General features: G+C 39.2%; 2 protein-coding genes across 10 annotated transcripts; one reads left to right on the top strand and one right to left on the bottom strand.

The window, feature by feature from the left end:
• The first annotated feature begins 1,064 nt into the window (after nucleotides 1-1,064).
• Nucleotides 1,065-5,222, top strand: litafd (LITAF domain containing). Of its 2 annotated transcripts, none has more exons than XM_079455919.1 (5): nucleotides 1,065-1,108; nucleotides 3,477-3,545; nucleotides 3,674-3,763; nucleotides 3,959-4,115; nucleotides 4,206-5,222. In XM_079455919.1, the coding sequence occupies exons 2-5, from the start codon at nucleotides 3,500-3,502 to the stop codon at nucleotides 4,318-4,320; spliced, it is 408 nt and encodes a 135-aa protein (XP_079312045.1). In that variant the 5' UTR covers nucleotides 1,065-1,108; nucleotides 3,477-3,499; the 3' UTR covers nucleotides 4,321-5,222. The 2 variants fall into 2 exon arrangements, with proteins under 2 accessions (XP_079312045.1, XP_079312046.1); XM_079455920.1 differs by having other exon boundaries at nucleotides 1,084-1,108; nucleotides 2,925-3,545; nucleotides 4,206-5,218.
• Nucleotides 5,223-5,394: 172 nt separating this feature from the next.
• Nucleotides 5,395-25,174, bottom strand: usp7 (ubiquitin specific peptidase 7 (herpes virus-associated)). 8 transcript variants are annotated; one of them, XM_079455911.1, is made up of 32 exons: nucleotides 24,148-25,174; nucleotides 21,909-22,013; nucleotides 21,602-21,800; nucleotides 21,085-21,129; nucleotides 20,514-20,652; nucleotides 20,342-20,430; nucleotides 20,151-20,259; nucleotides 19,595-19,725; nucleotides 19,333-19,387; nucleotides 19,119-19,199; nucleotides 18,944-19,034; nucleotides 18,444-18,526; nucleotides 18,256-18,365; nucleotides 17,738-17,915; nucleotides 16,694-16,838; nucleotides 16,413-16,543; nucleotides 15,874-16,008; nucleotides 12,025-12,126; nucleotides 11,816-11,921; nucleotides 11,577-11,669; nucleotides 11,374-11,441; nucleotides 10,376-10,476; nucleotides 10,133-10,286; nucleotides 9,967-10,034; nucleotides 9,775-9,883; nucleotides 9,590-9,667; nucleotides 8,869-8,969; nucleotides 7,830-7,929; nucleotides 7,556-7,675; nucleotides 7,402-7,473; nucleotides 7,004-7,094; nucleotides 5,395-6,898 (listed from the first exon to the last, which is right to left on the bottom strand). In XM_079455911.1, exons 1-32 carry the CDS (start codon nucleotides 24,224-24,226, stop codon nucleotides 6,792-6,794), a joined length of 3,375 nt encoding a protein of 1,124 aa, XP_079312037.1. In that variant the 5' UTR covers nucleotides 24,227-25,174; the 3' UTR covers nucleotides 5,395-6,791. The 8 variants fall into 8 exon arrangements, with proteins under 8 accessions (XP_079312037.1, XP_079312038.1, XP_079312040.1 ...); XM_079455912.1 differs by having other exon boundaries at nucleotides 17,759-17,915; XM_079455914.1 differs by lacking the exon at nucleotides 21,085-21,129 and having other exon boundaries at nucleotides 24,148-24,501; nucleotides 24,933-25,158.
• Between the last annotated feature and the right edge of the window lie 280 nt (nucleotides 25,175-25,454).

The raw sequence follows: 25,454 nt of genomic DNA, 5'->3' as shown, positions 1-25,454 counted from the left end.
CTCATCTGCAATACGTCTCAGAGACGTCTGCTGTCAGACGTCAAAGACCTCCAGAACATGTCTGTAAAATGTTTATGATTTAGAATGGATGAACAACAGCTCTTTCGTAGATGTTTAGCAGATGTTTTTACGCAGCAGATGTTTTCCAGATCTCCAGATCTTTAGCAGACGTATTACAGACGTTCAGACGTCTCCGAGACGTATTGCATATGAGCAAACTATGTCTTGCAAAATAAATTGTGTGCATCACTGACAGAAAACTTTTCATGGACTAAAACCTTTGAATGTAATGTGAAACAGAAGAAAGTTTACTGAAAACAGGTGGAATGTTGCTGGACGAGCTTGGCCGCAGTGTCAAAGGAGTGTCACACAAAAAAAGACACACAGCTGAGAAGCCGAGCCCACTCTCATGATATCAGCATCATAGACTCCTCCACTCCCTGCCACACCCACAGAGCCTATGAACTCTCAGAGATCCGATTCAGCACAGACCTTACGCAGCAGCTCACAAATCCCTTCACCCAATCACAACCAGCGCTTGTTGAAAGATATAGATCTGTTTAAGTGAATTTGGTGCTGATGTGTGCGTGATTTTTTCCATCCTTTGCAACCTTCACTAACTGGCTTAATCTTTAAGATCAGAAACCCAGGTGCAGAACATTTGAAAGAATTCTTACAAGTATGATACCTGTTAGCATGTCCTGTTTATGGTCTCAGGGCCTTCAGAAAGCGATCATTCAGTATCACTAATATTATAAGATGTGATTTTATACACACTATTTTGCAGTTTGAGTTCATTTAGCATCAATTTAAATCATTACTCGGTTTCATCATTTAGAAATCAACACATCTGTCTGATGTTTCATATAAAACAGTCATGTTTACATTCATTAACCTTATCAGTCATACGCAAAACAGGTTATTCAGAGATATGTCCAATAATAGAAAAAACAAGCCCTCTTCTTGTTTTAGTCAAAAGAACATTCATAAAAGACAATTAAAAAAATATGTTAATGTGCTGGAGGAGGCAGGGGTGGAGTTACTATGAAAAGCTTTGAAACGCCATAGAAACTAGTTTCAGTCATCAGAGAAAGCTGCAACAGGACAGGTAAGAATGCTCTCCTTACAAAGAACTGTACGAACTAACTCAACACTGTGAAGGTTTTGCAGTGCTTTTGGAATTTTTGCCTTGTTTAGCCAAACATCACATAGGTTTGTGATAATGTGAAAAATGACATAGCTGTGTACTGATGCTGTTTTGGTTTATTGTTCAATTTTTTCGCTTACAATTTTGTTGAATCATTTAAATGTATTTAGTTCGCAGACTTATCATTCAAAGTGAACTTTCTCTCTAAATGGAAAATGTGAGTTGCTGCTGGTTAAGGTTGTTTAGTGGGCTGAATATGAACGGATTGGATTTGAGAAAAACGATTTGATTTGAAATGAGAAGACAGGACATGTTTTCAAAGAAATAGGGTTGAAATCGGTGGAATGATTATTGTGCGTTTCAGAGTGATTTACAGTTATTGTGCTGTTATTGTCCTTGTCCTTATTGTCTCTACTCTTTACTTAACAAACAAGTCCTTGTTTTTGTGCGTCATTATCCTAAAGGTTAACTGAACATTGTGTGCTCTTATTTTGTGTCTGGACGTTCAGCTCTGTGATGGCCAGATGGGTTCATCTAACATCAAACAGTAAAGCTAAATAATGTGTTGTTTAAATTAGGGGATAAAATGTGACTCGCGTGTCTTCTGAAACGTTTAAGTCAGGATAATAAGTATCTGGAATGCCTGTGTGGTGACACATGTGAGGAATATAATCCACTTTAATACACCATCATGAAAATATTAGGAACACATTTTCAAAATGTGTTCTTAGCATTTCATGACAAGTGGAGTTATTTGTCACAACATACCTCTTGAGCGAGGTAATATTTGTCACGCTACATGGGGTGTTGACACAATTGAACCTGTCATTTAACAGATTGTAGGCTTGTCAGCGAAACCGCAACATTAAAAACATTATAAAGTACAAAACAATTCATCAAACAGCAAAAAATGTAAATCTAACAAAAACGGATCCTATTAAAGTCTTCTTCACACTTTACCCAAACATCCATGAATCCCAGATTTGTTATATTGTGCTATTCTGTTTACCAAAAAACAATGTAAGTTGGAATTTTAATACAAATTTTAAATGTAGAAAACTTATATTTTGAAACCAACATACAACACCACTGCTAGAACAAATGTCACTGATAATAAGTTTAACTACGTTACTGAACTCATGACGCAAATTCTAATAGTTAGGCTACTATAGGTCTTGTGAGAACTTCCAGATTTAACCGCCAGCTCTGGTCTCTCCTACAAAATACATTTTCATGCCCATTAATAAATACAGTATTTACGACTGGTAAATTTCCAGAATGTTTCCTCAGTTCATGCGCCATTCACAGGTGTGGTTTTACCCTGAATATAATGTGTTGTGTAATATAAAAAGACAATGCTTTGATCAAACCTGACTTACTGACGTACTGACTGGCAACAGTAGAGTAAAAAAAGTAGTCGCCTACTGTTCTGACACACACCTAAAACGTAATCCAAACACTGCAAACCTCTCAGAAATGTCCCTTTTGAGATACAGTTCAAACTACTAACTAAACATCAAATATTGTATCAATATACACAATAGAGAGATTTGTTGATCTAACACATGTGAGGTTGAATGTGCATCTGCAGCTTAAATGCATCTATTATTTTTTTATTCGATTTGTATATGTTTATTTGAAGTTTGGGAGTTACATTATCACATATTAACTAGTAAATGAACCTATAAGCACTTAACACAGTTAAAGGAACTTGTATGTCTCATTGCTTGTACATTGTAAGATATAAATACATGTTTGTACTGTGTCATTCTTTTAGAACCTAAAAAGAAGTATCAGGGTGTCTTAGTAAAGAAGTCAGACATGCAGCCGAGCAACATTCCACTTCTGCATTTGGGTGGACGTCTGAATCAATCAGTGACTGGGCTTGTGACACTGTTTTCTTTTTATGAGGCGTTTACCTTGGTGTCATCATGGAAATACATTATGACCTATCATTTCAAGTGTTTTGGCAAACATGTCTTGAAAAAGGAAGCTGGCAGACAGCTAAACTAAACAAATTTCACCTCATTTAGCATGAATACAAGTGTTTGGAATATTTGGGGGATTTTCGGCCCCAGGCGCAAAGGCGTCGCCCGTGTGTGAAGTCGATCTGCCCAGTTCAGCATAAACACAGATTTTCTGATGTTCAAACCTGTTATTTCTGAGTTCTATTGTTTGCCATTTTAATGTATTTATTTGCCAGACGGTACTATCCAAAACACTTAGCACATGGCGCCTGGAAATTCAACTTTATCACGTTTTTACTAAAAGGTTATGAAACATGCCCCAAATGTCACAATATTAACGTCTTTTACTCTTCCCCTAACAGTATAAATCCAGACAAAGAAAAGAATGAGTGCCAAAGGAACCCGGGACCCACCTCCCTATATAATACCAAGTAAGTTTCTGAGTCATGTATTGAGTTTGAATGACTAACACAAAGTGACTATAAAATTCCAAACATTAGTATTTGTTTGACACAAATTTTTATCCTATAATGTGAAATCCTCTTTCTTTTCTCTACAGTGGAGAACAAAGGTGATGTCAAGGTTTACCATGTGCACACACCGTTCACTCCACAAAGTTCCACTATCAATGATTCTAAAATGCGAAGTGGTGAGTTTGTTACCTGTCAATTATGAATATCGCTTTATTTTGATAATGTGAGGCTTTTACTCAAGAACCTATATTTGCGGTCTTCTTTCCCTGGTGCTTTTGCAAAGTGATTTTAAATCCCAATAAAATACATCAGATACATTAATCAAATTGAGATGTTAACCAATCCAAAAACATCTCTTTGTGTAATTCAAGGAATTGAAAACAAATTTGTCAGCTATGACTCGTACGAGCTGGGTCGCAACCCGGGAATGGCCAGCTGCACTAGTTGCAAACAGCAAGTCATGACAAACGTCACCTACAAAGCAGGAGTTTACGCATGGTTGATGTGCCTACTTATTATTCTGTGTGGGTAAGGATCCGTTTCAAATTTGCAACTAAAAATAAAAAAAAAATCGAACTCTGTGGCACCATCTTAAGAAATGTGAATCTCCTCTTCCAGGTTTGTGCTATGCTGCTGTCTGATTCCCTTCTTCGTCAAATTTTTCAAAGACGCCTATCACACGTGCCCGAAATGCAATAGGATCATCCACATTGAAAAGAAGCGATGCTGCTAACCCCGTCTCCTCCCTGATTTCAACAGTGCTCATGGATTTATGTGGCACCATACACAATATGAAGGACTGGAGGACACTTTTAGACCAATAGGGATGTATAAAGTTTTAAGAACTAATGTTGTACACCATTTGTAATTAAAAGCCTTTAAGTGTGCAGCATTCTTATTACCAATTTTACATATAACATCAAATATTAACATGAATACTCATAATTTTGATTGTTTCTAGATTTATTCTTATGTATAAAGGCCTCGGGGTTTGGGGTTAAGAGTGTTGACCTTGGTGTCATAAGGCAAATAGTCTTATAGATAATTGCCACATCAACAATATTAAAATGTTATGTCTTGTGTGTGACACATAAGAACTTGACAAATCTGCAATACATAACTGTCAGTGATATTATTGAGATTGTCAAAAGTTTTGCCATTATTCACTTAGATCCCAAATAAATAAAAGAGTAGAATTCATATGCCCAAAGCTCAAACTGGGTTTGTTGGTGTTGAATCACGTAGGTGGATAGTTGTTCAGTTGTACAAATGCTTTACTTCTGTCTAGTCTGTTTTAACAGTAGTCTCTATTCGTACATTAATGTCCATATGTGCATCAACGTAGAGCTATGGTGATAAGAAAAAGCATTGGCGGTTCACACAGAACGCATTCTTGTGTTAAAGCGGATGGCATTAAAACGAGCGAGACGCTGTAACGTTTGCACAGCGTATAGCTGATGTTTACGTGATCAGCGCATTCTGTGTGAAACAGGCCCCTGTCTATGTGCAATAACGTCATAAGATTATTTATTTTATTTTTAAGTATTGGGAAACACTGTTAAAACGAAAAAAAAATTCTGTAAGTATTAAATATGAAAATACTCAACATTTGCAATAAAATGAATAAGAGTATTCAAGTGCCTGTGTGATTTGTAGTATTTGAACCTCCAGAACGACGGATGACTTATTCATTTAAGTTTCTAAAATTCTTTTAAATACCCAATTGTATCGCCAAAAGTACAGAAAAGGCAGTAAAAACTTATATATTTTAAATTTTGACTGTTGCTGGAAATATAATACATGCATCAATATATCCAAGTTTATTATATACACAAATGTATTATGGTCTGATGTCTTTTGTTAGAATAGAATTATATTTCCATGGTATGCATGTCTCTGTCTAACACGTTTCCAAAGACGACGGCTGCAGATTTTATAGAAAATTTTATTCAACATACATTTTCCAGCAAAAAGGCAATATACAGGAAGAGTTGTCATACCACTGCTGCTACACGGAGGAATTAAACTGGAAAAAAACTCAAAAGAAAAACGTGATCTGCAGGTCATCTTTGTACTGCACTTTAACGAGACAAAATGTTGCAATTAGTTAAGGAAAAAAGACCAAATGAAACGGTCAGGATCCAAAAAGAAAACTACACACAATGAATATGAACATCTGAATTGATCTGTACCCAACAAATTTGTGTTTTAATTTTACATGTTCATTCTTTAAATATACAATTTTAATTGTTTTTACAAAGCCAACTATGCACTAGGGAGCATTCCTTCTGTGCTTAAAGAAAAAGAAAAGTTGGAATTGGTTCATGGATGCGGATTTCTTTATGTCCTGTACCAATCTTCTACATTTGCAGCCTTGTGCCAACAAACAGAACAAATCTGGAGCCATAAGCAAACAGCCCCACCCTCCCCATCAGAATAAACCCACAGCCAATGATGAAAATAACGCAAGAACGAGAGGGATAAACTCAAAGGGGATATGCAAATCAAACTTCAACTAAAGATTACATTAAACTGTGCCGAGAAATGTAAAACTTGATGTTAAGTGCCAACGTGCAAGATGAAGTACAGACAATTCATTTAATTTTCATTTATTTTTAAAACGGATGCTGTGGCTCTTTATTTTATTATACAAGATTTCCAGAGAAGACGAACAGAATTTCTCCAACCAAACTAAGCGAGAAAGAATTGTGTAAACATGAAAATTGACTAGTTGCAATAAGGGACCAGAAAACATGACAACCATGTCGGGGCAACTAGCAAAAGCCATTTGCTGCGTTTTTTACTAAAGGACGGCGAAAATCCTTTTTCATCTACTGCAAACGACAAACCTCTTTTAATAGCCTCCACCTCTCAATGCAGCAGCTTTCTTGCTGTAACAATTCTTTTAAAAACGAAATTAAAAAGAAAACCAAAACGAAACAAAAATAAAAGTCAAAACAAAAGTCTAGGACATACGGTTCCCCCTTTCGTGTTAAAATCCAATTAATTCTTCCAGAATAGGCAGTCAATAGTTAGAGAAGCCAAATCGAACAGCCTCAAAAGGAAAACGGGAGCATCAGCAATCGCTCCATTTGCTGAAGACTTCATACATGGTGCCTGTGTACCCAGACAGCAGGTGTTAAAAGTGGTGCACACAAGGGGTTTGGTTAAAGTCTTTAGTATGGTCGGTTAGACTGGGGCTTGTCAGTTGTGAATCTTAATCGCCTTTTCCAGATACGTGTAGCGACCTCTCTTTGGAGCTTTGTTGAAATGGTCGAGCCCTAACCAAGGCCTCGGGTGAGACATGTTTCCTGAGGAGGTAAAAATAAAATCAGGTAAGATAAAAAAATTACTCAAGTCTATTGATTATATCGTCTGGATTAATGGATGGAAATAGATGCAGGAGAGTGAAATACCTGGCTGTGGCTCAAAGTCTTTCAGATTCACCTCGTAGTCGTCCTCATTGATATACTGATGCCGGCCCATCATCACTATTGCAAACTTGAACTAAAAGAAAATAAGAAGTGTGAAAGAATAAGCTATTTATTTTCAAGCTATAGCTATGTCATTAAAAAAAGGTGTGCATGCTGGAAGCTACCGTTGTTTTAAAATTACAGCCGATTCCTATGTAAGGCATTCATTTCATGGTATAGCCAATGCTACAAATCATCCAAAAGAGTTATAAACTTCTATTTAATAATGATTGGTGGCACAGTTGAAACTAGACATGTGGCTGAAACAGTGACATCTAGTGTAAACCAACACGAAAAAAAGAAAAACAGGTTGATCGAATAAACCAAAGAGCTCAGTGTACCTTCTCAAACTCTTTCTCCTGAATTTCAAGCATGCTTTGAATTCTCTTCATCACTTCTCTGAAGAGCTCCCCCTGCCATAACAAAAGCAGATGTGAACACTTAACTAATGACAGCTGTCCAACTACACACACACACACACACACGAGCACGCACCTGACGGATTTTGAGCAAAAAGGGAATTCCGAATGTCCCGAAGACTTCCTTATGGAAATGTGCAACTGGAATCAGCATTTCATTCTCTTTGTCCAGGTCAACCTGGTCCAGAGGGATTTCCTGTCACAGCAGAAATGGAACTATTAGCAAACGACATTCACGAATAAAGAGGCACTTCACAGGTGCCGAATCCTTTTAAAAGGCTTTACTGGTGAACACATCCTTTTCACATACAGATCGGGACATTAGGGCTGGCACATATCTGGACTCTTACCTCTATTCTGAACGTTCGACTGGCTGCCGGAGATAAACACTCTAGCAATTCATCTTCCTGGTGAACCCCGATAATTTTGTAGCTGACAATTTCAAGCAGCCTATGGAGAGGCAAAAGAAAGAGAAACTCAAAGACAGAAATGTGATTATGGGTCATTTTCTACATTTTTGACTCTTTGCAACATGGTAATCACTGGTCCAGAAGCACTTCAGGTTTCAGTTTTTAAATCTTTGATCTGATTTAAAAGCTTGCATTTAATAAAATATTTCAGATATTCGTTTCAAATTTTGATTCTGTTATAAATGTTCTGTTGTATTTTGTTTAAACATTTGTCTAGTGTTATAATGAATCCAGTTCCTCTGGACCAGCGTTGTTAATGTTTTACGAAGTGGTCTATGGACCCATCACATCTATGAGGCACTTTCACAAATATTAGGGCATATTTTTTGCGATTAATCAGATAAAAAGTTTAATTGGATATTTTGCTTATAATAACTAAATCAGAGATTGGAAGTATACACAACTGAACTAATTTGTCTTCTGCCAAAATGTTATGATGTCTCCTTAATTGTAGATAACCCACCAAGGCTTGACACGTTTGACATTAAAATAGCGCACCCAACGCTGGACGATGAGACATGTCTGACTTTAAAAGTGCGCAGCTCATGCTGCACGGAGGGACACTAAAAGGGTAAGAAGTGTCACTTGATTTATTAATAAATAATTATTGATTAGTTGTTGCAGCCCTACCAAATACAGAAACCTTTGGTTTCCCATGACATTCACATTAGGCAGCTCAATCAGCTAACTATTTTTAAGAGAATAATACATTTTCATAAATTCAAGGAAAATACACATTTAACAAACCGCAAACAAACGCTTAATCTAAAACCATATAACCCCTACAGAGATTAAGGACCGGTTTTGAACCGGAGTTGCCCTTAAGGAAACAATAAATATGGAAACTGTACAGACGTCACACTTTCCATTACCCAGGACTTTAATATCTCTATATTCATCAAGTTGAAAATACACCAACCTTAACTTCTCTGAGCCTTTGTCAGAGAGCTCCACTGCCTTTTTACATTCTTCCAGAAGGTCTCGAACACAGCCATGTTTGTCTGGATACAGTGTAATCTCCTGATGCAAGAGAGAAAAAACTAAACATTTAATGAGAGCTATAGAAATTAGATTATTTATATGTATATGACTGTTGGAATGGAAACACAGAGCATCCCATGTACAAATTCAATCAACAACTATCATAAAACTTATTGCATTTTGAGGCTGCGACTGCATTGTTTCTGGTTGCCATGAGCAACATCCCGTATGTCACTGGGTGACGGAGAAACATCTCGCATTATTTAATTACAAACAAACTTCAACACGCCTGCCTGTGATTCATAAGTAATCCTTGACTAGCTGGTTCAGGTGTGTTTAAGGTGGACCTTCACAAGCATGCTTTGACACCTCTACTAAACTGGCTATTATAAAACAGATTGTTTTAAATAGATGAGCCACATCTAGAGCCACTTTAAAAACGTACACCTGCAACTACACATTCCATAACAAGGGCTTGTAATGTTGCTAACAACCGTAAACACCCAAGAGTTCAATTAAATAAGATTGACGTCACGTCCCTCAGTGTAAAGCATAGCCCTTCCCATCTCTACAAATGAAAGCAACTTTCTTATGTGGTTCAATAAATGTAGTCACCAAGTAGTCTGTAAATCTACTCAACGACAGACACAAAATCGTACCTCCTCCCGAAACAAACTGTTGAGCCATATGGCTTTGAAACTCCTCCTGTTTTCAAAGTCTGTGATCTTCATCTTGAGCTGTGGGGAGCAAAACCATGAATAAGTTAGTTAACCCGAACTTGACAGCTCAGAAGAGCTCAAGTTGCTTTAAAGGATTGCCGAGCGGAAGATGAGACCTCTCTTACCTGCTGGTAGTAGAGCTTCTTGGGCTGCCGGGGCTTGAAAAACTGCAGCAGGTCTCTGAGAGTGCCTTCGTAGTTGTGCCTGAGTGGGTTGCCTGGGCCATCTCTGTACCTGAAAAGGGGCATACAAATACAGGTTCATAGAGGTGAACATAAGAGGCTAAACCACATTTAAATAAAGATCAGAAGTCCTACCCCTGTGACTTGAAGAACTGGAGAAGCATGGGGTCAGTGTTTAACCTTTGCGCAACAGTCTTTGCCACCTGAAAACAAAATGCGATACGATGAGCCATTTTTAAGGGTTTGAGTAAAGGGTAGTATTATCATGACCAAAAAAATAAAGCGTACAAAAACCATGCACCTGGAAGTAGTTCATTCTGTTTGACAGTGTCACAACAAAACCTGGATCGTTGTGAATGGTCTTGTCGCAGAAGATGACATCCACACGGTGGTACAGGTCTCTGAAGTAGTCTTTCGCAGTAGGCAGCTCACTGGAATCGTTTTCTGGATCGTCCCTGTTGACGGCACCACAAAAGAACCATCGATTTTAAAGCCCTGTTAACCGGGGCCAAACGATTGAAGGTTTCAGAGGAAGAATGCTTACTTCTGGAATACAATTATGTCTCCATCCATCAGCTCATCCAGAGCTTTGTCCAGGGAAACATCATAGTCTTGTATTCGCTCCGTTAAATTCGGTTTAACTTCCTGAAAAACAGAAGTTTTAGCTGTTTTTCTATTTAGGCCAGTTTGTAAAAACAAGCTCTCTGAGATTCTAGATTCCTGTTAGTCTGTTGGAGCATTTTGAAACTCCGGCGAAACAAATTATATGGTGGTGGGCCATCATAGTCTAAAGCCTTGCTTTTACACGCTCTTGGATCCGAACCGCCTGTGTTTTCCATTGTGGCAGGCATTGTGGAAACATGCATCATTTCCTCCAGTCACTTACGATCACCTTCTGATAAAAGGATATTATTGGATGCTACCAATTAGACAAAGGGGAATTACAAATTGCCTTCATTGTAATCTGTCAAAATGACAGACGGCCTACAGATTTAACAGTCAATGGTAAAAAAAATCTGTCAATGATGGAGAATTTTCGGTTAATGTGACCTATGCAGGGCATATTCCAAGACGACAATGCCAGGATCCATCTGGCTCAAATTGTGAAAGCGTGGCATGAGACATCATTTTCACAGATGGATTGGCCACCACAGACTTCAAACCTTAACCCAATTGAGAATCTTTGGGATGTGGTGGAGAGAACTTTGCATAGCAGTCCAACTCTCCCATCATCAATACAAGAGCTTGGCGGAAAACGTATGCAACTAGACCAAAATAAATGTTGTGACATTGCAGAAGCTTATTGAAACGATGCTATGGAAAATCTGTGCATAATCAAAGCTAACGGTGGTCCAATGAAATATTATAGTGTGTGACTTCTGTTTTGGACGGCCAGTGTTTTTGCTATTAAGTAGACTTTAATATCGAAGACTATCACAAAAGAAATCCTGACTGAGCGAGCGTTCATGGCTGACCGACTGGCTATTATTTTGCGCGCAGATGTACGCTTGTATGGTATAGAATGTGTACAAACAGTCTTACCTCATAGAGGATAAGGCTAGTTCCCTGCTGAAACCCTGCTCTTTCACACATGACGGGCAGCAAGTCTCCTGTTCAGAAAAACACAAACAAGTAAAAACAAGATTGTTAAAAGCATGGATTAAGAAAGCGAGCTTGAGAAAAGTTTGACTTCTATTCGATACCACAAAAGCAAGCACTCAGTTCTCAAAGCTTTCATTACTCACGTATTTTACAGGATATAGGCGTGTAGATATGTCCACAATAATTTAAGCTTCTGGTTTTTGGATCATACATCTTTAGGAACAACATAACGTCATCTGAAAGGCAAAACGAATAAGCGTAAAGCTGAAACCGTTAAAACTACAGACATTTACAGACCCATTTATGAATCAGTACATGTAAATATGCCATGGCAAGAAAGATATTTTCTAGAATCTTTCTGAATGTGCACGTTGAAACTCACGGTCTTTGTCAAACTTGGGTAACGTCGCCCCACTGGCAGCCAGTTCTGGATCAACAGTTTCCAAAAATATTGTCCATGGGTTCTCATTATCACTCAAATCGATCATCTGCAGAGAGTATCACAATAATGACTTTTATGACAATGCCGAGCAATATCCACAACACGAATGACTTTACAGTAAATGGCGGTTTAAAAGCACACAGACTTACAGATTTGTTGCAATCTGCTTCGTAATCCAACATGGCTGGCCGTTTGGTGCCATTGCTTCTGGCCTGCATTGGCCAGAGCCTCATCTGGTCTTGTGGGAAACCCTGAAGAAGAATATAAATCAAAATCAATGCAAAACCTAAACATCGTAGATACTACAAATGGAACATTTGAGATGTGATACATTTACTCTAGGGCAGGGCTCTTCAATAGGCGGCCCGCGGGCCACATCCGGCCCGCAAATGATTTTTTTTGGCCCGCTTGATGCAATAAAAGTGTATTCAGTTTCATTTGGGTTGGCATGACATCACCGCACGAAAACACACGAAGCACTCTGATCTCACATAGCTCTCGCGGCACTCCATCAGCCAATCACAATGCTGGCGCGAAAATGCAAACGGCGCAGGTTCATTGACAGCTAGTGACAAGGGTTGACAGCGATATCATGGTGATTGTAAAAAAGAGAAAGGTAGACACAGAATATTTAAAAGCGAATGGACTTAACAGTTTTGTTTTATTTTGCCTGACCACCACAATGCAAAGCCAACGTGTTTATTATGCACAAGACCGTGGCGGTCTGCAAGAATGATAACTTGAAACGGCATTTCGGGGCATTGCGCAGAAATTTCAAATGCAGTTATCCGGAACATTCTGAAAGCCTGTAACCGCATCATTCTTACGTGTGGCTTGGAACCTGGCAAAGGCCAAAAAAACGTTCACTGACGCCGAATTAATTAAAACCTGTGCAACTGACATGGTGGATAAACTTCTAAATCACGACGCGAAAATAAAGAAAATGGTAACGGAGCAGGTTCCATTATCTGATTGCACAGCAACAAGAAGAGTGGAGCCATTGGCGGGTGAGTGGCTGTCTAATCTGTTATAAGACAAAGAAAGCAGAAGCCATATCACTCGCAATAGACTCGTCTCGCGAACTTAACCGACATTGCACAGCGGTGTTTGTCCGATTTTTTTATGGGAAGGATTTCCGTGAAGAGCTGCTTTGTTTGCTGCCGATGCATGGGCGCACAACAGGTGAAATACTTTTTAACAAACTAACGGAGTTCTTTAAAAAGGCATGATAAGCACTAGCTTCATAAATCGGTGTTGAAAAATGAAAGAGACGATGGATGCAGTCACGAGGCTGGTAAACTTTATTCGCGAGAGCTCGAGTCTGCCACATCGTCGTTTCCGAGCTCGTCGTGTGCTGAAAAAAGTTTGTGAATATATTGTTACTGTTTGATCAAAACTGAGGAAATAGAACTAATAAAAAACATATTTATATTGTGATGATTTTTTTAAAACAAATAAACAACTGTAAAATAAATAAATAATAATAATAATGACAATAATATTAATAATAGCAGAACAAACATTGTAGTTATCAAATTATAGTCGGTGGCCCTTGACTTGCTATTGTTAGTAGAATTTGGCCCTTGGTGAAAACTAATTGAGGAACCCTGCTCTAGGGTATCAAAAGTTCAAGGCCCAATTTCACAGATACAGCTCAGCTTAAGCCATGACTATGCCTTAGTTGAATTAAGATATTTATTAGGGACGGGAATCGTTTGGTCCCTCCTGATGTGCTCATTAGCATATTTAAGAAGTCATCGCGTCACGTTTGCACTTATAATCAAGAATATAATATGTTTAGAATCTGTTATTTTTCAGCCAAGATTCACTTTTTGTCCATCAACTAAAGTACCTCTGACAGACGCGCTGGGTTTTGTTAGAGAGCGCTCTTTTGCAGTGTTGGCATGTTCATTTTTTGTTCCATTCTGCAATTTAGCATATGTGTGTTTGTTGTTTGGTCTTAGATTATAAAGCTCGACACTTTAGCACTTGTCTTTCATTGCTGTGAACTTATTGCCAGATCTTCATAGAAAAATCTGCAAAGGGCTCATGACAGCAGCTAACGTTAGTCACGTGTGAAATCTGCGAAAGCAAAGACTTCGGTCACTGCTGTTTTCTAGCACCTCACAAACAGAAGATTCAGCAATTTAAAGTGATTATTGGCCGATAATGATCCGCGACCTATCATTCGGAGCACCCTTAATTTTAATACAATTGAGTGCCCAGTAAAGCTATTCTCATTGACGTATCTGCTCTCAGACATTAAAAGAAGTACAAAATAGTAATTAAACATGATTTCCACACATTGCCACATTGTATAACAAAATCATCATACACTAACAGTTTTTAAAATAACAGCTCTTTTAATGTACGTGTATTAGTCCCACGCAGAGGACCCAGCACGTCTGCCTGGCTAACAAACTGTGCATATTTACAGAAGTATTTTCCTGTTCTTAAGTGTAAACAGTGACAGGTTTTGGGGAAACGCTATTTTGCACTTATTGACAAGTCAGCTGCAGTATAACGCTAGTAAATTGAATGCACTTGCACTCCGGGTACTGAACTGCTCTTGCAGTTGACTTCCACCATATTTGTTCCAAAGACGTTATTATACTAAGCAATGTGTAAAGAAACAATATTTTAGACATTTGTGAATGGATTCGAATCGCTAGCAGATTGAATCAACATTACTTGTGAATCGATTTTTTTCTCTCCCATCCGTAATATTAATTTATGTCTTTCAGTGGGGTCCTTTTTCACTCTTGCACTGTGACCGGCCATTCACAAAGAATGCGTCTTTCCATGCCGCTGCACTACTGTATCATAATTTGCTCTAATTGGAGGCTTTTAGATGTTCGTTTTAGTCTCGCACACGAGCGGTAACATTACATATTCCGTTCACTACACAATGGGAGCGTGCACCGCACGGCTGAACAGCAGATGACTGTAACACGATTGCAAGTTCGCATTACCTTAAATACAAGCAAACATGCATGCGTATTCCCCTCACACCTGCTCAATATAAACACTATGCGTTTCTAGTTTTAACTTTCTAGTTAATGTTCCTCTGTATGCTATGACGAAAAAAAAGGGTCAGTAGAGAAAGGAGGATTGACAGCGTGATGCGATCGCTTTCCTCTCACATATCTAAATTAAGCCTATGTTTAATGATTAAAAGATATGATTTTAGGAAATCATGAAGCCATTGTGACTATGTAAAACACAGCAGACATCACATGCATGTTTACAGACAGACCATGGTATTCATTTTCGGGTGGGTGCTTCTAACTCTTGAAGTTGGGAGCACAAGTGCTACCCATAGATATGGTGCTACCAAGGAAGAAAGTTAAATTGGAGCCACCGTTCCCTATTTATTATCTTACATATGTATTCAATTTACTTTTTCATGCTATTCAGATGTTAAGGAAGTCTAAACTTTGCCTTTATTATATGTGAAGGGGATTGTTTACATTGTTGAATGAAATTAGCACAATTAAAATGTTCTGTATTTTGACTGCAACTGTAATGCATCCTGATTCCTTCACTTCATCATGAGTTCCACCGGTTTATAAACAGCATCATTTTGCTGGACTTACAAACCTGTATAATACTATTGTGTCATTTTGAATCTGAAAAATACCATTATATTACTTCATGGTCATTACAGCCCAGCACTAACTGGTGTGCATCTTGTGACAAAACAATGGCACTGATATATTTTAAGATAATTCTGGTCATTTTATATCCAGTTAAAACAGGTCACACGTTCATTTTAGACTGCGACTAGCCTTAAACCTTGTCTGTGAAACCGAGCCCTAGAGTATAAAATATTTCAACACTGATTTTGACATGGTAAAATTTACTTAAGATCAAGCAATACATGTTACAAATCAAAGTATATCTTATACAACTGAGAAACGTACATTATGCAACCATATCTGCATTTTTAGATCAGAAAGATTATATATGTAAAGACATGATATAGAGGGAAGTCTTACCATAGTCTGTGAGAGGTTCTGAACAAACTCAGCCAAAGTGGAGCTTTTCAGAACTTTGAATACTGTGTATTTGACTTTCTCTTCATCGTACATGTCGTTGCCCTGGTGTCCACAAAACTGATCTTCTGTCACCATCTACAAGAGCACAGAGCGAGATTGGAGCATTTGATTACCGGAAGCACAAAAATATTTCAACAGATGAGATTTCAAAACATGGACCTACAGTGACGCACTATCATCACAACTGTAGGCAACGGGTGTTTATTTTAACAGCCATAAAAACAAGCTCTGTTTGTTGCACAGTGTGAATGTTGTTACCTATATTTGCGGTGTAGTAAAAAAAACTTGTGAAATAATCTTTGGTAATGTAAACATAGTGAATTACTTCAGATAAAAAAAACGTGCTAGTGTGAAAACCCAATGTAAACCAGCTGTTGCAGTCACAAGGTAGTGTTTATTCCATACGGCCATAGTGTGCCAATCAGAGTCCTCCATTTAGGGCTTATTTGCGTGACTGAAGGCGATAGGTTGTGCCATACCTGTACTTGCATGTAAAGGTGAGCTTCCTGCCTCTCTTTCCTCTTCTGCGCCTCCACCCTCTTCTCCTCCTGCAGCCTCTCCACCAGCTGCTGGGGGATGTCAATGTCTGTGACCGGCTGAAGGACCTCACCTGGACACAAATACAAGTTGAGTTGGAAGACTCTTTTAGAAGCATCTTGTTTCAATAGCTGACATGTGGTCCCAGCCTGAGATGAATAATGCTACAGCGCATTAACCCCACAGCAGGTGTGATCCATATATGGATGTTAATGGAACTCACTGAGCTTTGATTCTCTGATGTACACCAACATGTACGCGTTGGTGCAGTGACGCACTGATAGGTCGTCGTCGTGACCACCGTAATTGTGTTCTATGGCCTCTTCTTTGGTGCACCGTGAAACGACATCATCGTCGAATTTGCACCACTGCAAGTCAAAAATTAATACAAAATTTTCTTTTTTAAATGTAAAGACGGCAGATGTAAATTGTACAACAAAACATATCATTGTTTGATTATTAAGTAGTTATTAAAATGCAAAGAAATTGGCAAAATAAAAACAAAAGTCATGAAACAACTTAACTTTAATACAAGTGACAATACAGGGCTCCAGATTTCATCGGTTCACGGGACATGCCTGACCCCCATTTAACTTCTGGTTTGCGTTTGGCTAGTGTCAAATAATAACGGTCGTTATTTATTTTTTAAAGTAAATATTAATTTGTATTATTTTACTGTATAATAATTGTATTTAATAAATGATTTGTTGTATTTTGTAGTATGTTCACTTTTTTAAATAATCAATTTGTTGAATGTGTCCTGTATTTGGTCGCATTTAAACAAACGGTATGGTACATTGACATCTAGCGGTTGAGCTTGGTATTGCAGTCTAAATTAAAAATATTGGAGACAATTTTAGCCAAGTGATGCATCTCGGCTCATCTAGCTTGTTATCAGAAATAATATACAGGCACTCTATTGTTTGTGAATGTATAACAGAAGTTAAGTTGGGGTCACAAAAGTGGACATCAGTAGTAACGTTTGTTTATGTTGTCAAGATCAAAACGTCTATAGACACCGGCAAAGTAAACATTTAGAGTAACAAAATGTATAATTGTAATCCTGTACCACACAATGCACCGAACTTTGCAGTTTCTTTATTGACCTTTGTTGTTGCCCTCAAAAAACATTAAAAAAATTATTGTCTGGAGCCCTCCAATGCAATACTTGCTTCACAAAACATTGCATGCAACCACAAACCACCCACAAAGCCAACCCAATCATTACTTAAAAACATATAAGACCCCGTAAATGAAAGTTGCTCACTATTGGTGCGGTGACACTCACTTTGCCGTCTCCTTTAGGATTAAGGTAGACGACGTAGTGGCCCCCGTGGTTGTCTCCGCTGTGCACTAACACTGCATGGAGAATGTAGTTGGCAGGGTCTTTGACATCTGGCTTTTGCAGAAACTCATCCAGAGGTAACTGCTCTGGGAATTCAAACCTGCAGGGCAAAAGATCAAACATTGAGATTTATATAGCATATACCCTCTTAACCCTGCAACCTCCCGTATCCAAGTTAGCGTTCAGTCATCATTTAGATGAGTCACTCTCTTCAGGACACATTTATCCTGACCAACCATAAATCAAGAAGCTTAGTTCATCCATACATTACAGAAATGTTTTCAAAGTCTAAAAGCCACCCACATAGCTTCTTATATATTGAACTATCCATTAACAAAGCTTGGTTTCGATTGGTCAGAAAATGCATACCCATACGCAAAACATTTCCACACTTCACTCCTTAAAATCAAATCACTAAGGTTATAAATCAAGTAACTTACCTGTCGTTTATTTTAATGTTTTGGTCAGTCTGAGGGTCATACATGAACCTCATGAGCTGTAGGTGGAGGATAGGAGGGAAGGTCAGGAATTTTACACCCTTCTCAGCTTCCTGGAAGACAAATGAACAAGTTTAGTTAGTTTGGAAAAGAGAGGTGTGCGTATGCGATCAAATATGCAAGACTCTTACCTGTAGACCATGTTCACCTGCATCGTACTTGTTATCCCCATCCAGCTGCTCCACTGCAACATAATCCTTGAATGACTCAAAAACTGCAGGATAAAGGAAGTGTGTTAGTACCATGCTCACACGTCGAAAACTCTGCAAATATTACTCTTTCAATACCATCTGTACAGTAAAAGTGTTTCAACTGCATATGTGTGTCAAAATGGCTGTGCTTGAATGTGAAATTAATACTTTGGGCACAGAGAAAGTGACACGCTTACACAAAATACACTATAGACTAAAAACAAACTTTGTAGGTGTAAAATATAAGCGCTGTATAAAAATGTGTTTTTCTGAAGTTTGAATCACTTTTGTGCCGCATTTCTCAGTAATTATTTGCCTACACAACCTACATTACCCACAAATACAGCTAGACGCACAAAATCATCACATTTTCTCATCAATTCTACAATGACATCCTAAAACTACAGCACAAAATGATATTGCAGTAAGCTTAAACTTACTGTTTTTCTTTCCTTTTATGCTGAGCTGGATGTCGTAGTAATCTTCTATTCTTTCGGACCGATAATCCACATGCTTACACTGAATATAGGACTGAAAGAGAAAAAACATCCAAAATGTGGCGAGGCTGAATCAATGAATCGGAGGTAAAGAGAAACCAGATTCCAGCTGGCTTACCACCATCTTTCCTCTAAAGAGCTTTGGAATCGTGCCCTCCACGCAAGTTCCTTTCATCTTGTTCTCTACGTTGTCCAAGAGCTGGAAAAAGCAAGAGCAAACAGCGGTTGGACCAAAGCAGAATTCATTTGATCAGATGTGACTAATCCTCCAAACTGACCAAAGTGTCGAGAGTGAAAGATTGAAAGCGATCTATGGAGGTGATGGTACTTACCACTCGGCACAGTTCCTGTACATCGTGTTGCATGAAACTGTCTAGTGTCTCCCACCTGAGAAACAACAACAAATTTTGACTAAACAAGACACACCTGCTGGATTTGAATTCTGAAATGATAAATTATGGATTTGTCCATTTGAATGAATTAAGGAACATGGCATCATCCAAACACATATTCAAAGTACCCAAATGTTAACAGTCCGATGAATCATGTGTCAAGTCATTCATAATACAACATAATGTTAAAAACAACTCTTACCCAAAAGATTTAGTGAGCTTCTTTGTACCGACAGGCTTATCACTGTGCTGGAGCTCATAGAAAACCCTCTGCAGGGCAAGGGGAACGCTTTTAGAGGAATCATCCCCCTCTGTGGGCATCATATAAACCGCCTAGGAAGGAAAACAAAGTAAGTTCACTGAAAAGCGCAGGGGACGTCAGACAAAAGCAACTATATTCGCACTATTCCAAAATCTTTTGAGGTGCCTACGAAGGCATCATAGTCATGTTCCGCAAAGACTGTTCCCAAAGGTGGGCATTCTAGCTATGCTGCCTCCCAAGAAAACTAAATTCATGTCTTGAAGGTTCTGTAATGAAATGTTAATTATAAATGAGTTCATACTTTATTAAATACTACTAAAAAGTGCTATAATAGTAAATTTGTTGACTTGCTGTTCATGTAGTGTGCTCCAAATCAGTCACATATGAGGTTCCATGATGAATAGGAAGCCACTTAAAAAGGCAGCTCAATAGATTTTGGAACAAAATAGTTTAGCAGAATGCTTTGCAGGTGCATAACGAAAGACAGATGTCTTACCCGGCGAAGCTGGTTCGTAAAGAAGAGAGTTTGCAGTAAGCTGTTCATGTAACATGTGGCTCCTTGATTCTTCAACCCCACATAGCCAGTGTGTTTCTTTGAATCCCAGCTGAGAACAAACCCAAAACCAACATCTACTAAAATCCATTTTAAACACAAAAACGTAAAACATCACACGCAACATGACTTACGCCACACCGTGAGGTGCATCGGCTTGAACGTAGACCTCGAAAGTGACCTTATCATCTTCCACGAAGCCCCGCTCTGGGTCGGTCACATCCTGAAATCAAAGGAAGAGCTCAACTTCACAAGTGCTAATTCATACTGGTCACTTCAGGAGAGACACAGAGCGTGTCAACTTACACTCCATGACATGAAGTTGGAGAAGCCCCAGTCATTTTCCTTGTGGAAGAACAGGTGACTTATGCGGCGGCTGAACGATTTCTCATCGTCTTTGTAGTTGATTATTTTAAGCATTGCTTGAGCGTGACATGACCAAGATCTGAAAATGAAGAATTACATTTCAATTGGTTCGGTTTCAAACACAAATGTTTTCAATAATTTGTTCTCAACAAACTAGATTTGAAGTACTACATCTGACGTTTTCAAAACCAACATTAAAATTAAATTAAATCTTTAAGTTGCTTTGCAGACTACATTGAAAAAAAATGGATGAACGATAAATTATTTGCCATATCGGTATCGGCCTATAATTGGTAATTTGGAATGTTATCGTATTGGCTGATAATAAAATTTAGGCAGATATATTATAGCCGATAAATAATTTCCTCTGGTTAAACATCTTCATCTGCTCGCTAATGTACAGTACTGCATTTCTGTCATGACTTACGGCTATTAGAAAAAACATTGTTGAAGTAAGTACAGTATGTAGATACAGTATTTATGAATGTGTAAATTATAGGAACAAACCCACATTGTTTGATTCAGATTGCTGTCTGAATGCTTTCTGTCTTGAGACCTGTTAGACATGCGGCTATTAAAAACATTTTTCTTGGTTGCACTGGAAGAAAATCTACAGTATAATTTGTTTATTAAACAAAAAAATATACCAGAAAAGTCTGAAGGTTAGATAATGGTTAACTAGTGTCACGTATGCTTCGTACCTGATTTTCAGGTAAAAAGAGAGAACTAATGTTACCTAGTTTACTGAGGTGAAAGATTTCAAATGAAAGCTAAGGGAATTTATTCATATTCACACACTGTATATCGGCCATATATCGGTTATCAGCCACTAATGTGTAAGAACAATCAGTTATATGCCAAAATGTACATAATCGGGGCAAATATCAATAAAACATCATTGACGAGATGTTCAAAATATAATGAGATCATCTCTAATGCATCATAATCTGTGCCCAGTACTTATTGATTCAGTTAAATCCAAAAGCCATTTTGTACAAGGTAAAGCAGAAAAGGCAGTCTTTGCTTACGTCGAGTCAGACTCAGCATTGCACTGAAGGAAGAACCCAACGCTTTTCTGGTGTGGTCTATCTGGGTAAAAGCGGGGCATCACCATAATCTTCCAGGGCAGGTTCCTCACGAAACAGGGCGGGCTGAGCACAGACTCACTCAGCCTGCTAAAGCGTTCCACCACGAAATGGAAGGTGGCTTCAGAGCGCCAGCTTGTGTCTGTAAGAAAACCTACCTCAGTCAGTTCACGTTACCATAAAAGTCATTACTTTTATGTACATCCGTCAAACCCTTCACAACTTTACAATATCTCAGCATGTCCTTTACCATCCTCCATGTCCTCCTCTGTGTTGTTGTGTCCATCCGCCATAGCCACATTCCCATTGATAACTGGATTCTGTGGAATTCTTGGAGGATCATCTGGGTCCCCAGCTGAAACGAGACATTTTCGTCAAAGGCGGTAAACATAAAACTCCAGTCCTGAATACTTTGTAAGCTCACGATTGGGTTAAATCCACTGTCCGTCACATAAACACATGCAGCCAAAGACGCTTACACTAAAAAACCTAAGACCCCCGTAATATCCAATGGACAACTCCAGTTATTTGTTTCAAGTATTCCTAATTATTTACCTGCGAATAGCAAACCAAATATTGCCAGCATGTTTCATTTAAAGTGTCAATGCATGTTTATCCCGTACATTCTTACGTCAGCAATCTTGAACAGTGCGTGGGGTGCTGTGTATAAGTGCATGTCTGTGGACAACAGCATTAGAAACGCCCCCACACGTGCAATGCACAACTTTGACGAAATGCAGCGCAAAAATCATACGAAGAGACACGCCCGGAGACGTTGTGTTATTACCGCGAACCGGAACGTTATCTGAAAAGCCGTAATCGTTGAAAATGGCGAGCGGTGCAATAGCATGACTCGTTATACAATGAATCAGAAAATCCCCGCATCCCTGCGCGCTAGCCTAACGAACTAACGTTACAGTGTACAACACACATATAATCCACATTTTATGTAAAGTTACATCGCTAACAATGGTGTCAGTAAGGAAAGACACTTAATCGTTGACTCATTTCTCAAATGATCTGACCGTTTACCCCTCCCCCCGACAAACACACGCCATTAGCCGCGGTGCTAACGTTTCTCTCCGCAAACGGAGCTCTCGTCTCTGACAAACCGTGTCATCCGACACTATGCGATGCAACCCGGGACATGAAGCAAACTAATTACTTTGATCGCGGATCCCGTGGTTAGCCATCGTGTGCCGCGCAGTCTCCCCGATATAAACAAACACATACGCAAGCAGGCCTCGCAGAAACTGATCTGTGCAAAATACCGTCCACCATCTTGGAATAAAACTGCCAGCCACCCCCCCCGTATAACTTCCTATGCGGTTTCACCAATGAAAATATTAAACGTTTAATGACCATTACGATTAATAAGAATATCACATTATGCCATTGTGTAATTTAATTTAGCTGCTTTGTGATTCACCTTTTCTGTGTAGTTTAGGAACCCCAAGGAACAAAGTAGTGTCCAAAATGGGGATGTTTTGAAGCAAACGTTCTCCGAAGAGGTTTATTTGACTAAAGTTTCAAATATAAACCAGGGTCACAAGACATCGCCCGAGCAAACCACATATCGAACAAGTAACCAGGTATCAATACATTTAATAGACGAATAAATCAAAACTGCGTGTATGTGGACATCTTAATATTAGATAGTGGGTCAATCCAGAAAGGCGCATGTTATTGCACAGGCCTCTTGATGGGTCATCTAAACAGGGAAATATCTACAATTTAAATCGAAATCGGCGCCTTTAACTCATTAAAGACACATTAAGTCACATTTTTTAAACGAAATGCATCACATTGTCACTAACACTATTAATACTCACGAGCATCCATTCAGCACGAGCTTCACGGGAAAAACGTTTCGTTCTGTAACTAACGTTGGTTGAACTCGGTAACGTACACTGCTTCCATCCCGTGCCTGCTTCCCCTTTTTAGAGCATTAAACCCCTTGATGCTTTTACAAAGTTGCACACGGGATCTACAGGTAAAACCGAGGGGCACCTTATATAATACGATGAAGAAGACCTGACACCGTTAGGGTAGATACAGAAGCTTAAAGATGGGCTGCGCCACGTTAATGCTGATAGCAGAATCGCTAAGAGAACAAAATGCAGCTAAATAAACACAAACAGCATTTCAACGCCAACTGCAAATTCTTGCACAATTAAGCGTGATGCAACTCAAGCACTAAAATAAGTAAAATGTGACGATGGAAGAGCAGACTTTTTGCTGACTGCTAAACTCACCATGCAGCGAGGCAACGATTAATTTAGCTGTTGGCTAACACGCTATTGGGGTCAAAACATGCGACAAAGTGGCTTGCTAGCGTTAGTAAACATACAGCCAGCTAAGGAAACGGTTTACAATCAAGTAAACACACAGCCAACTAAGAACATGGTTTTCAATCACAACATCATCTGTAATAATATCAAACGTGTAAAGTTGGCGTTTTTTTATTTGTGTACAAGGCCTTGGCATACCCTCCATCTCCATGTCCTCGGGCTCGCTGAGCTGCTGCTCGCCGGCTTTCTGCTGCTGCTGTGTGTGATGATGATTCATCTTGGCGGCTGTTAGGATGGGATGATGTCTGGAGTCTTTGTCCCCCTCTGGCTGGTCTGGTGGCGGTTCCGCTTGGAGAGGTGTCCGGGGTGGCTGGTGTGGAGTCGGAGGACGCGGAGGTGGAGTAAACAGGTCGAGCCTTTGCGGCTGGGCCTGCACCAAGACAACCTCGGCCTTGTCTGCTGTCAGCGCCGGAGATGGAGAAAGGGAGGCAGGTGGGGGAGCAGGCAGAGAAACGCGGACGTATTTGCTCGCTATTCGCCCAATCTCGGCGCCTGGGTGAAGGGATGCTAATGTTAACGACAGTCGATGGCCTCGGTCTTCTGATTTAAGAAGGCCTGATTAATTCAGCCCCGGCTTTTCCCCGTGGAAGTGCGGGGCAAATTTAACTAGCAACAACCTGCAGCCGGGGAAAACAGATACCCTGTTCGTCGCTAGCAGCTGCTAGATAGCTGAAGCTAGCAAAAGTGATAAACAAAAAAAGAATAATGCGACTCATGCGCCTCCGACTGATTTAATTTTAAATGCAACTTTCCCCGCAATATTTCCAGTCCGTGTGCTCCTCCGATTGTCCCTCTTCTGGGGGGAAGCGGAGAAAAAACCTATCCATTCAAACCAGACTCTACTGGTAAATCGTACTAATTTAGAAGTTTAAAGTCACAAAGATGCACGCGTTTGTCTCGTTGTTATCACACGCGAAACTAACCTCAACGCTTAATGCTCAATTGCACCCCGAAGCGGCTTCCCAAACGTCTGTTCAAAGCAGAAAATATATTTTTGCCCGGTCACAGCCAGAGCCTCTCTCACCCGCTCCCGTGGTTTATGATGTTCAGTTCGAGGTAAAACTCAAAATGGCGGTCGCGCTCCTCTCTGAAATGTCACATCCGCATGGAGATCCAAACAGTGGCGCACACCGTTCGCCTGAGCGCCGTACGCACAAATGTGCTCAGTAGTCTAATAAACTTATCTTTTTTTTAAGAGAGCCATTTTATTTTCGCCTTACTGATACCAACATCTTTATAGGCCATATAGAATGTGGGTTTTCAAAACTCCTAAATTGTAATAAGTTATATTAATAAGAACCAAAGGGTATCATGTACATATATTATAAGCAGTTTTCTGAAGCCTTAAGAAATTAAATTTACAGTACCCCTCCTTCACAAGCCTTGTGGTATAGCTTCATGGATTTTTGAAAATATGCAGAGATTTAATCCTTTTAACAAAATTT

Source organism: Barbatula barbatula (genome assembly GCF_947034865.1).
Source record: "Barbatula barbatula genome assembly, chromosome: 5".
In the NCBI taxonomy this organism is placed as follows: Eukaryota; Metazoa; Chordata; class Actinopteri; order Cypriniformes; family Nemacheilidae; genus Barbatula; species Barbatula barbatula.
The sequence above is the reverse complement of the archived record's forward strand: the minus strand, read 5'-3'. Positions and strand labels throughout refer to the sequence as shown.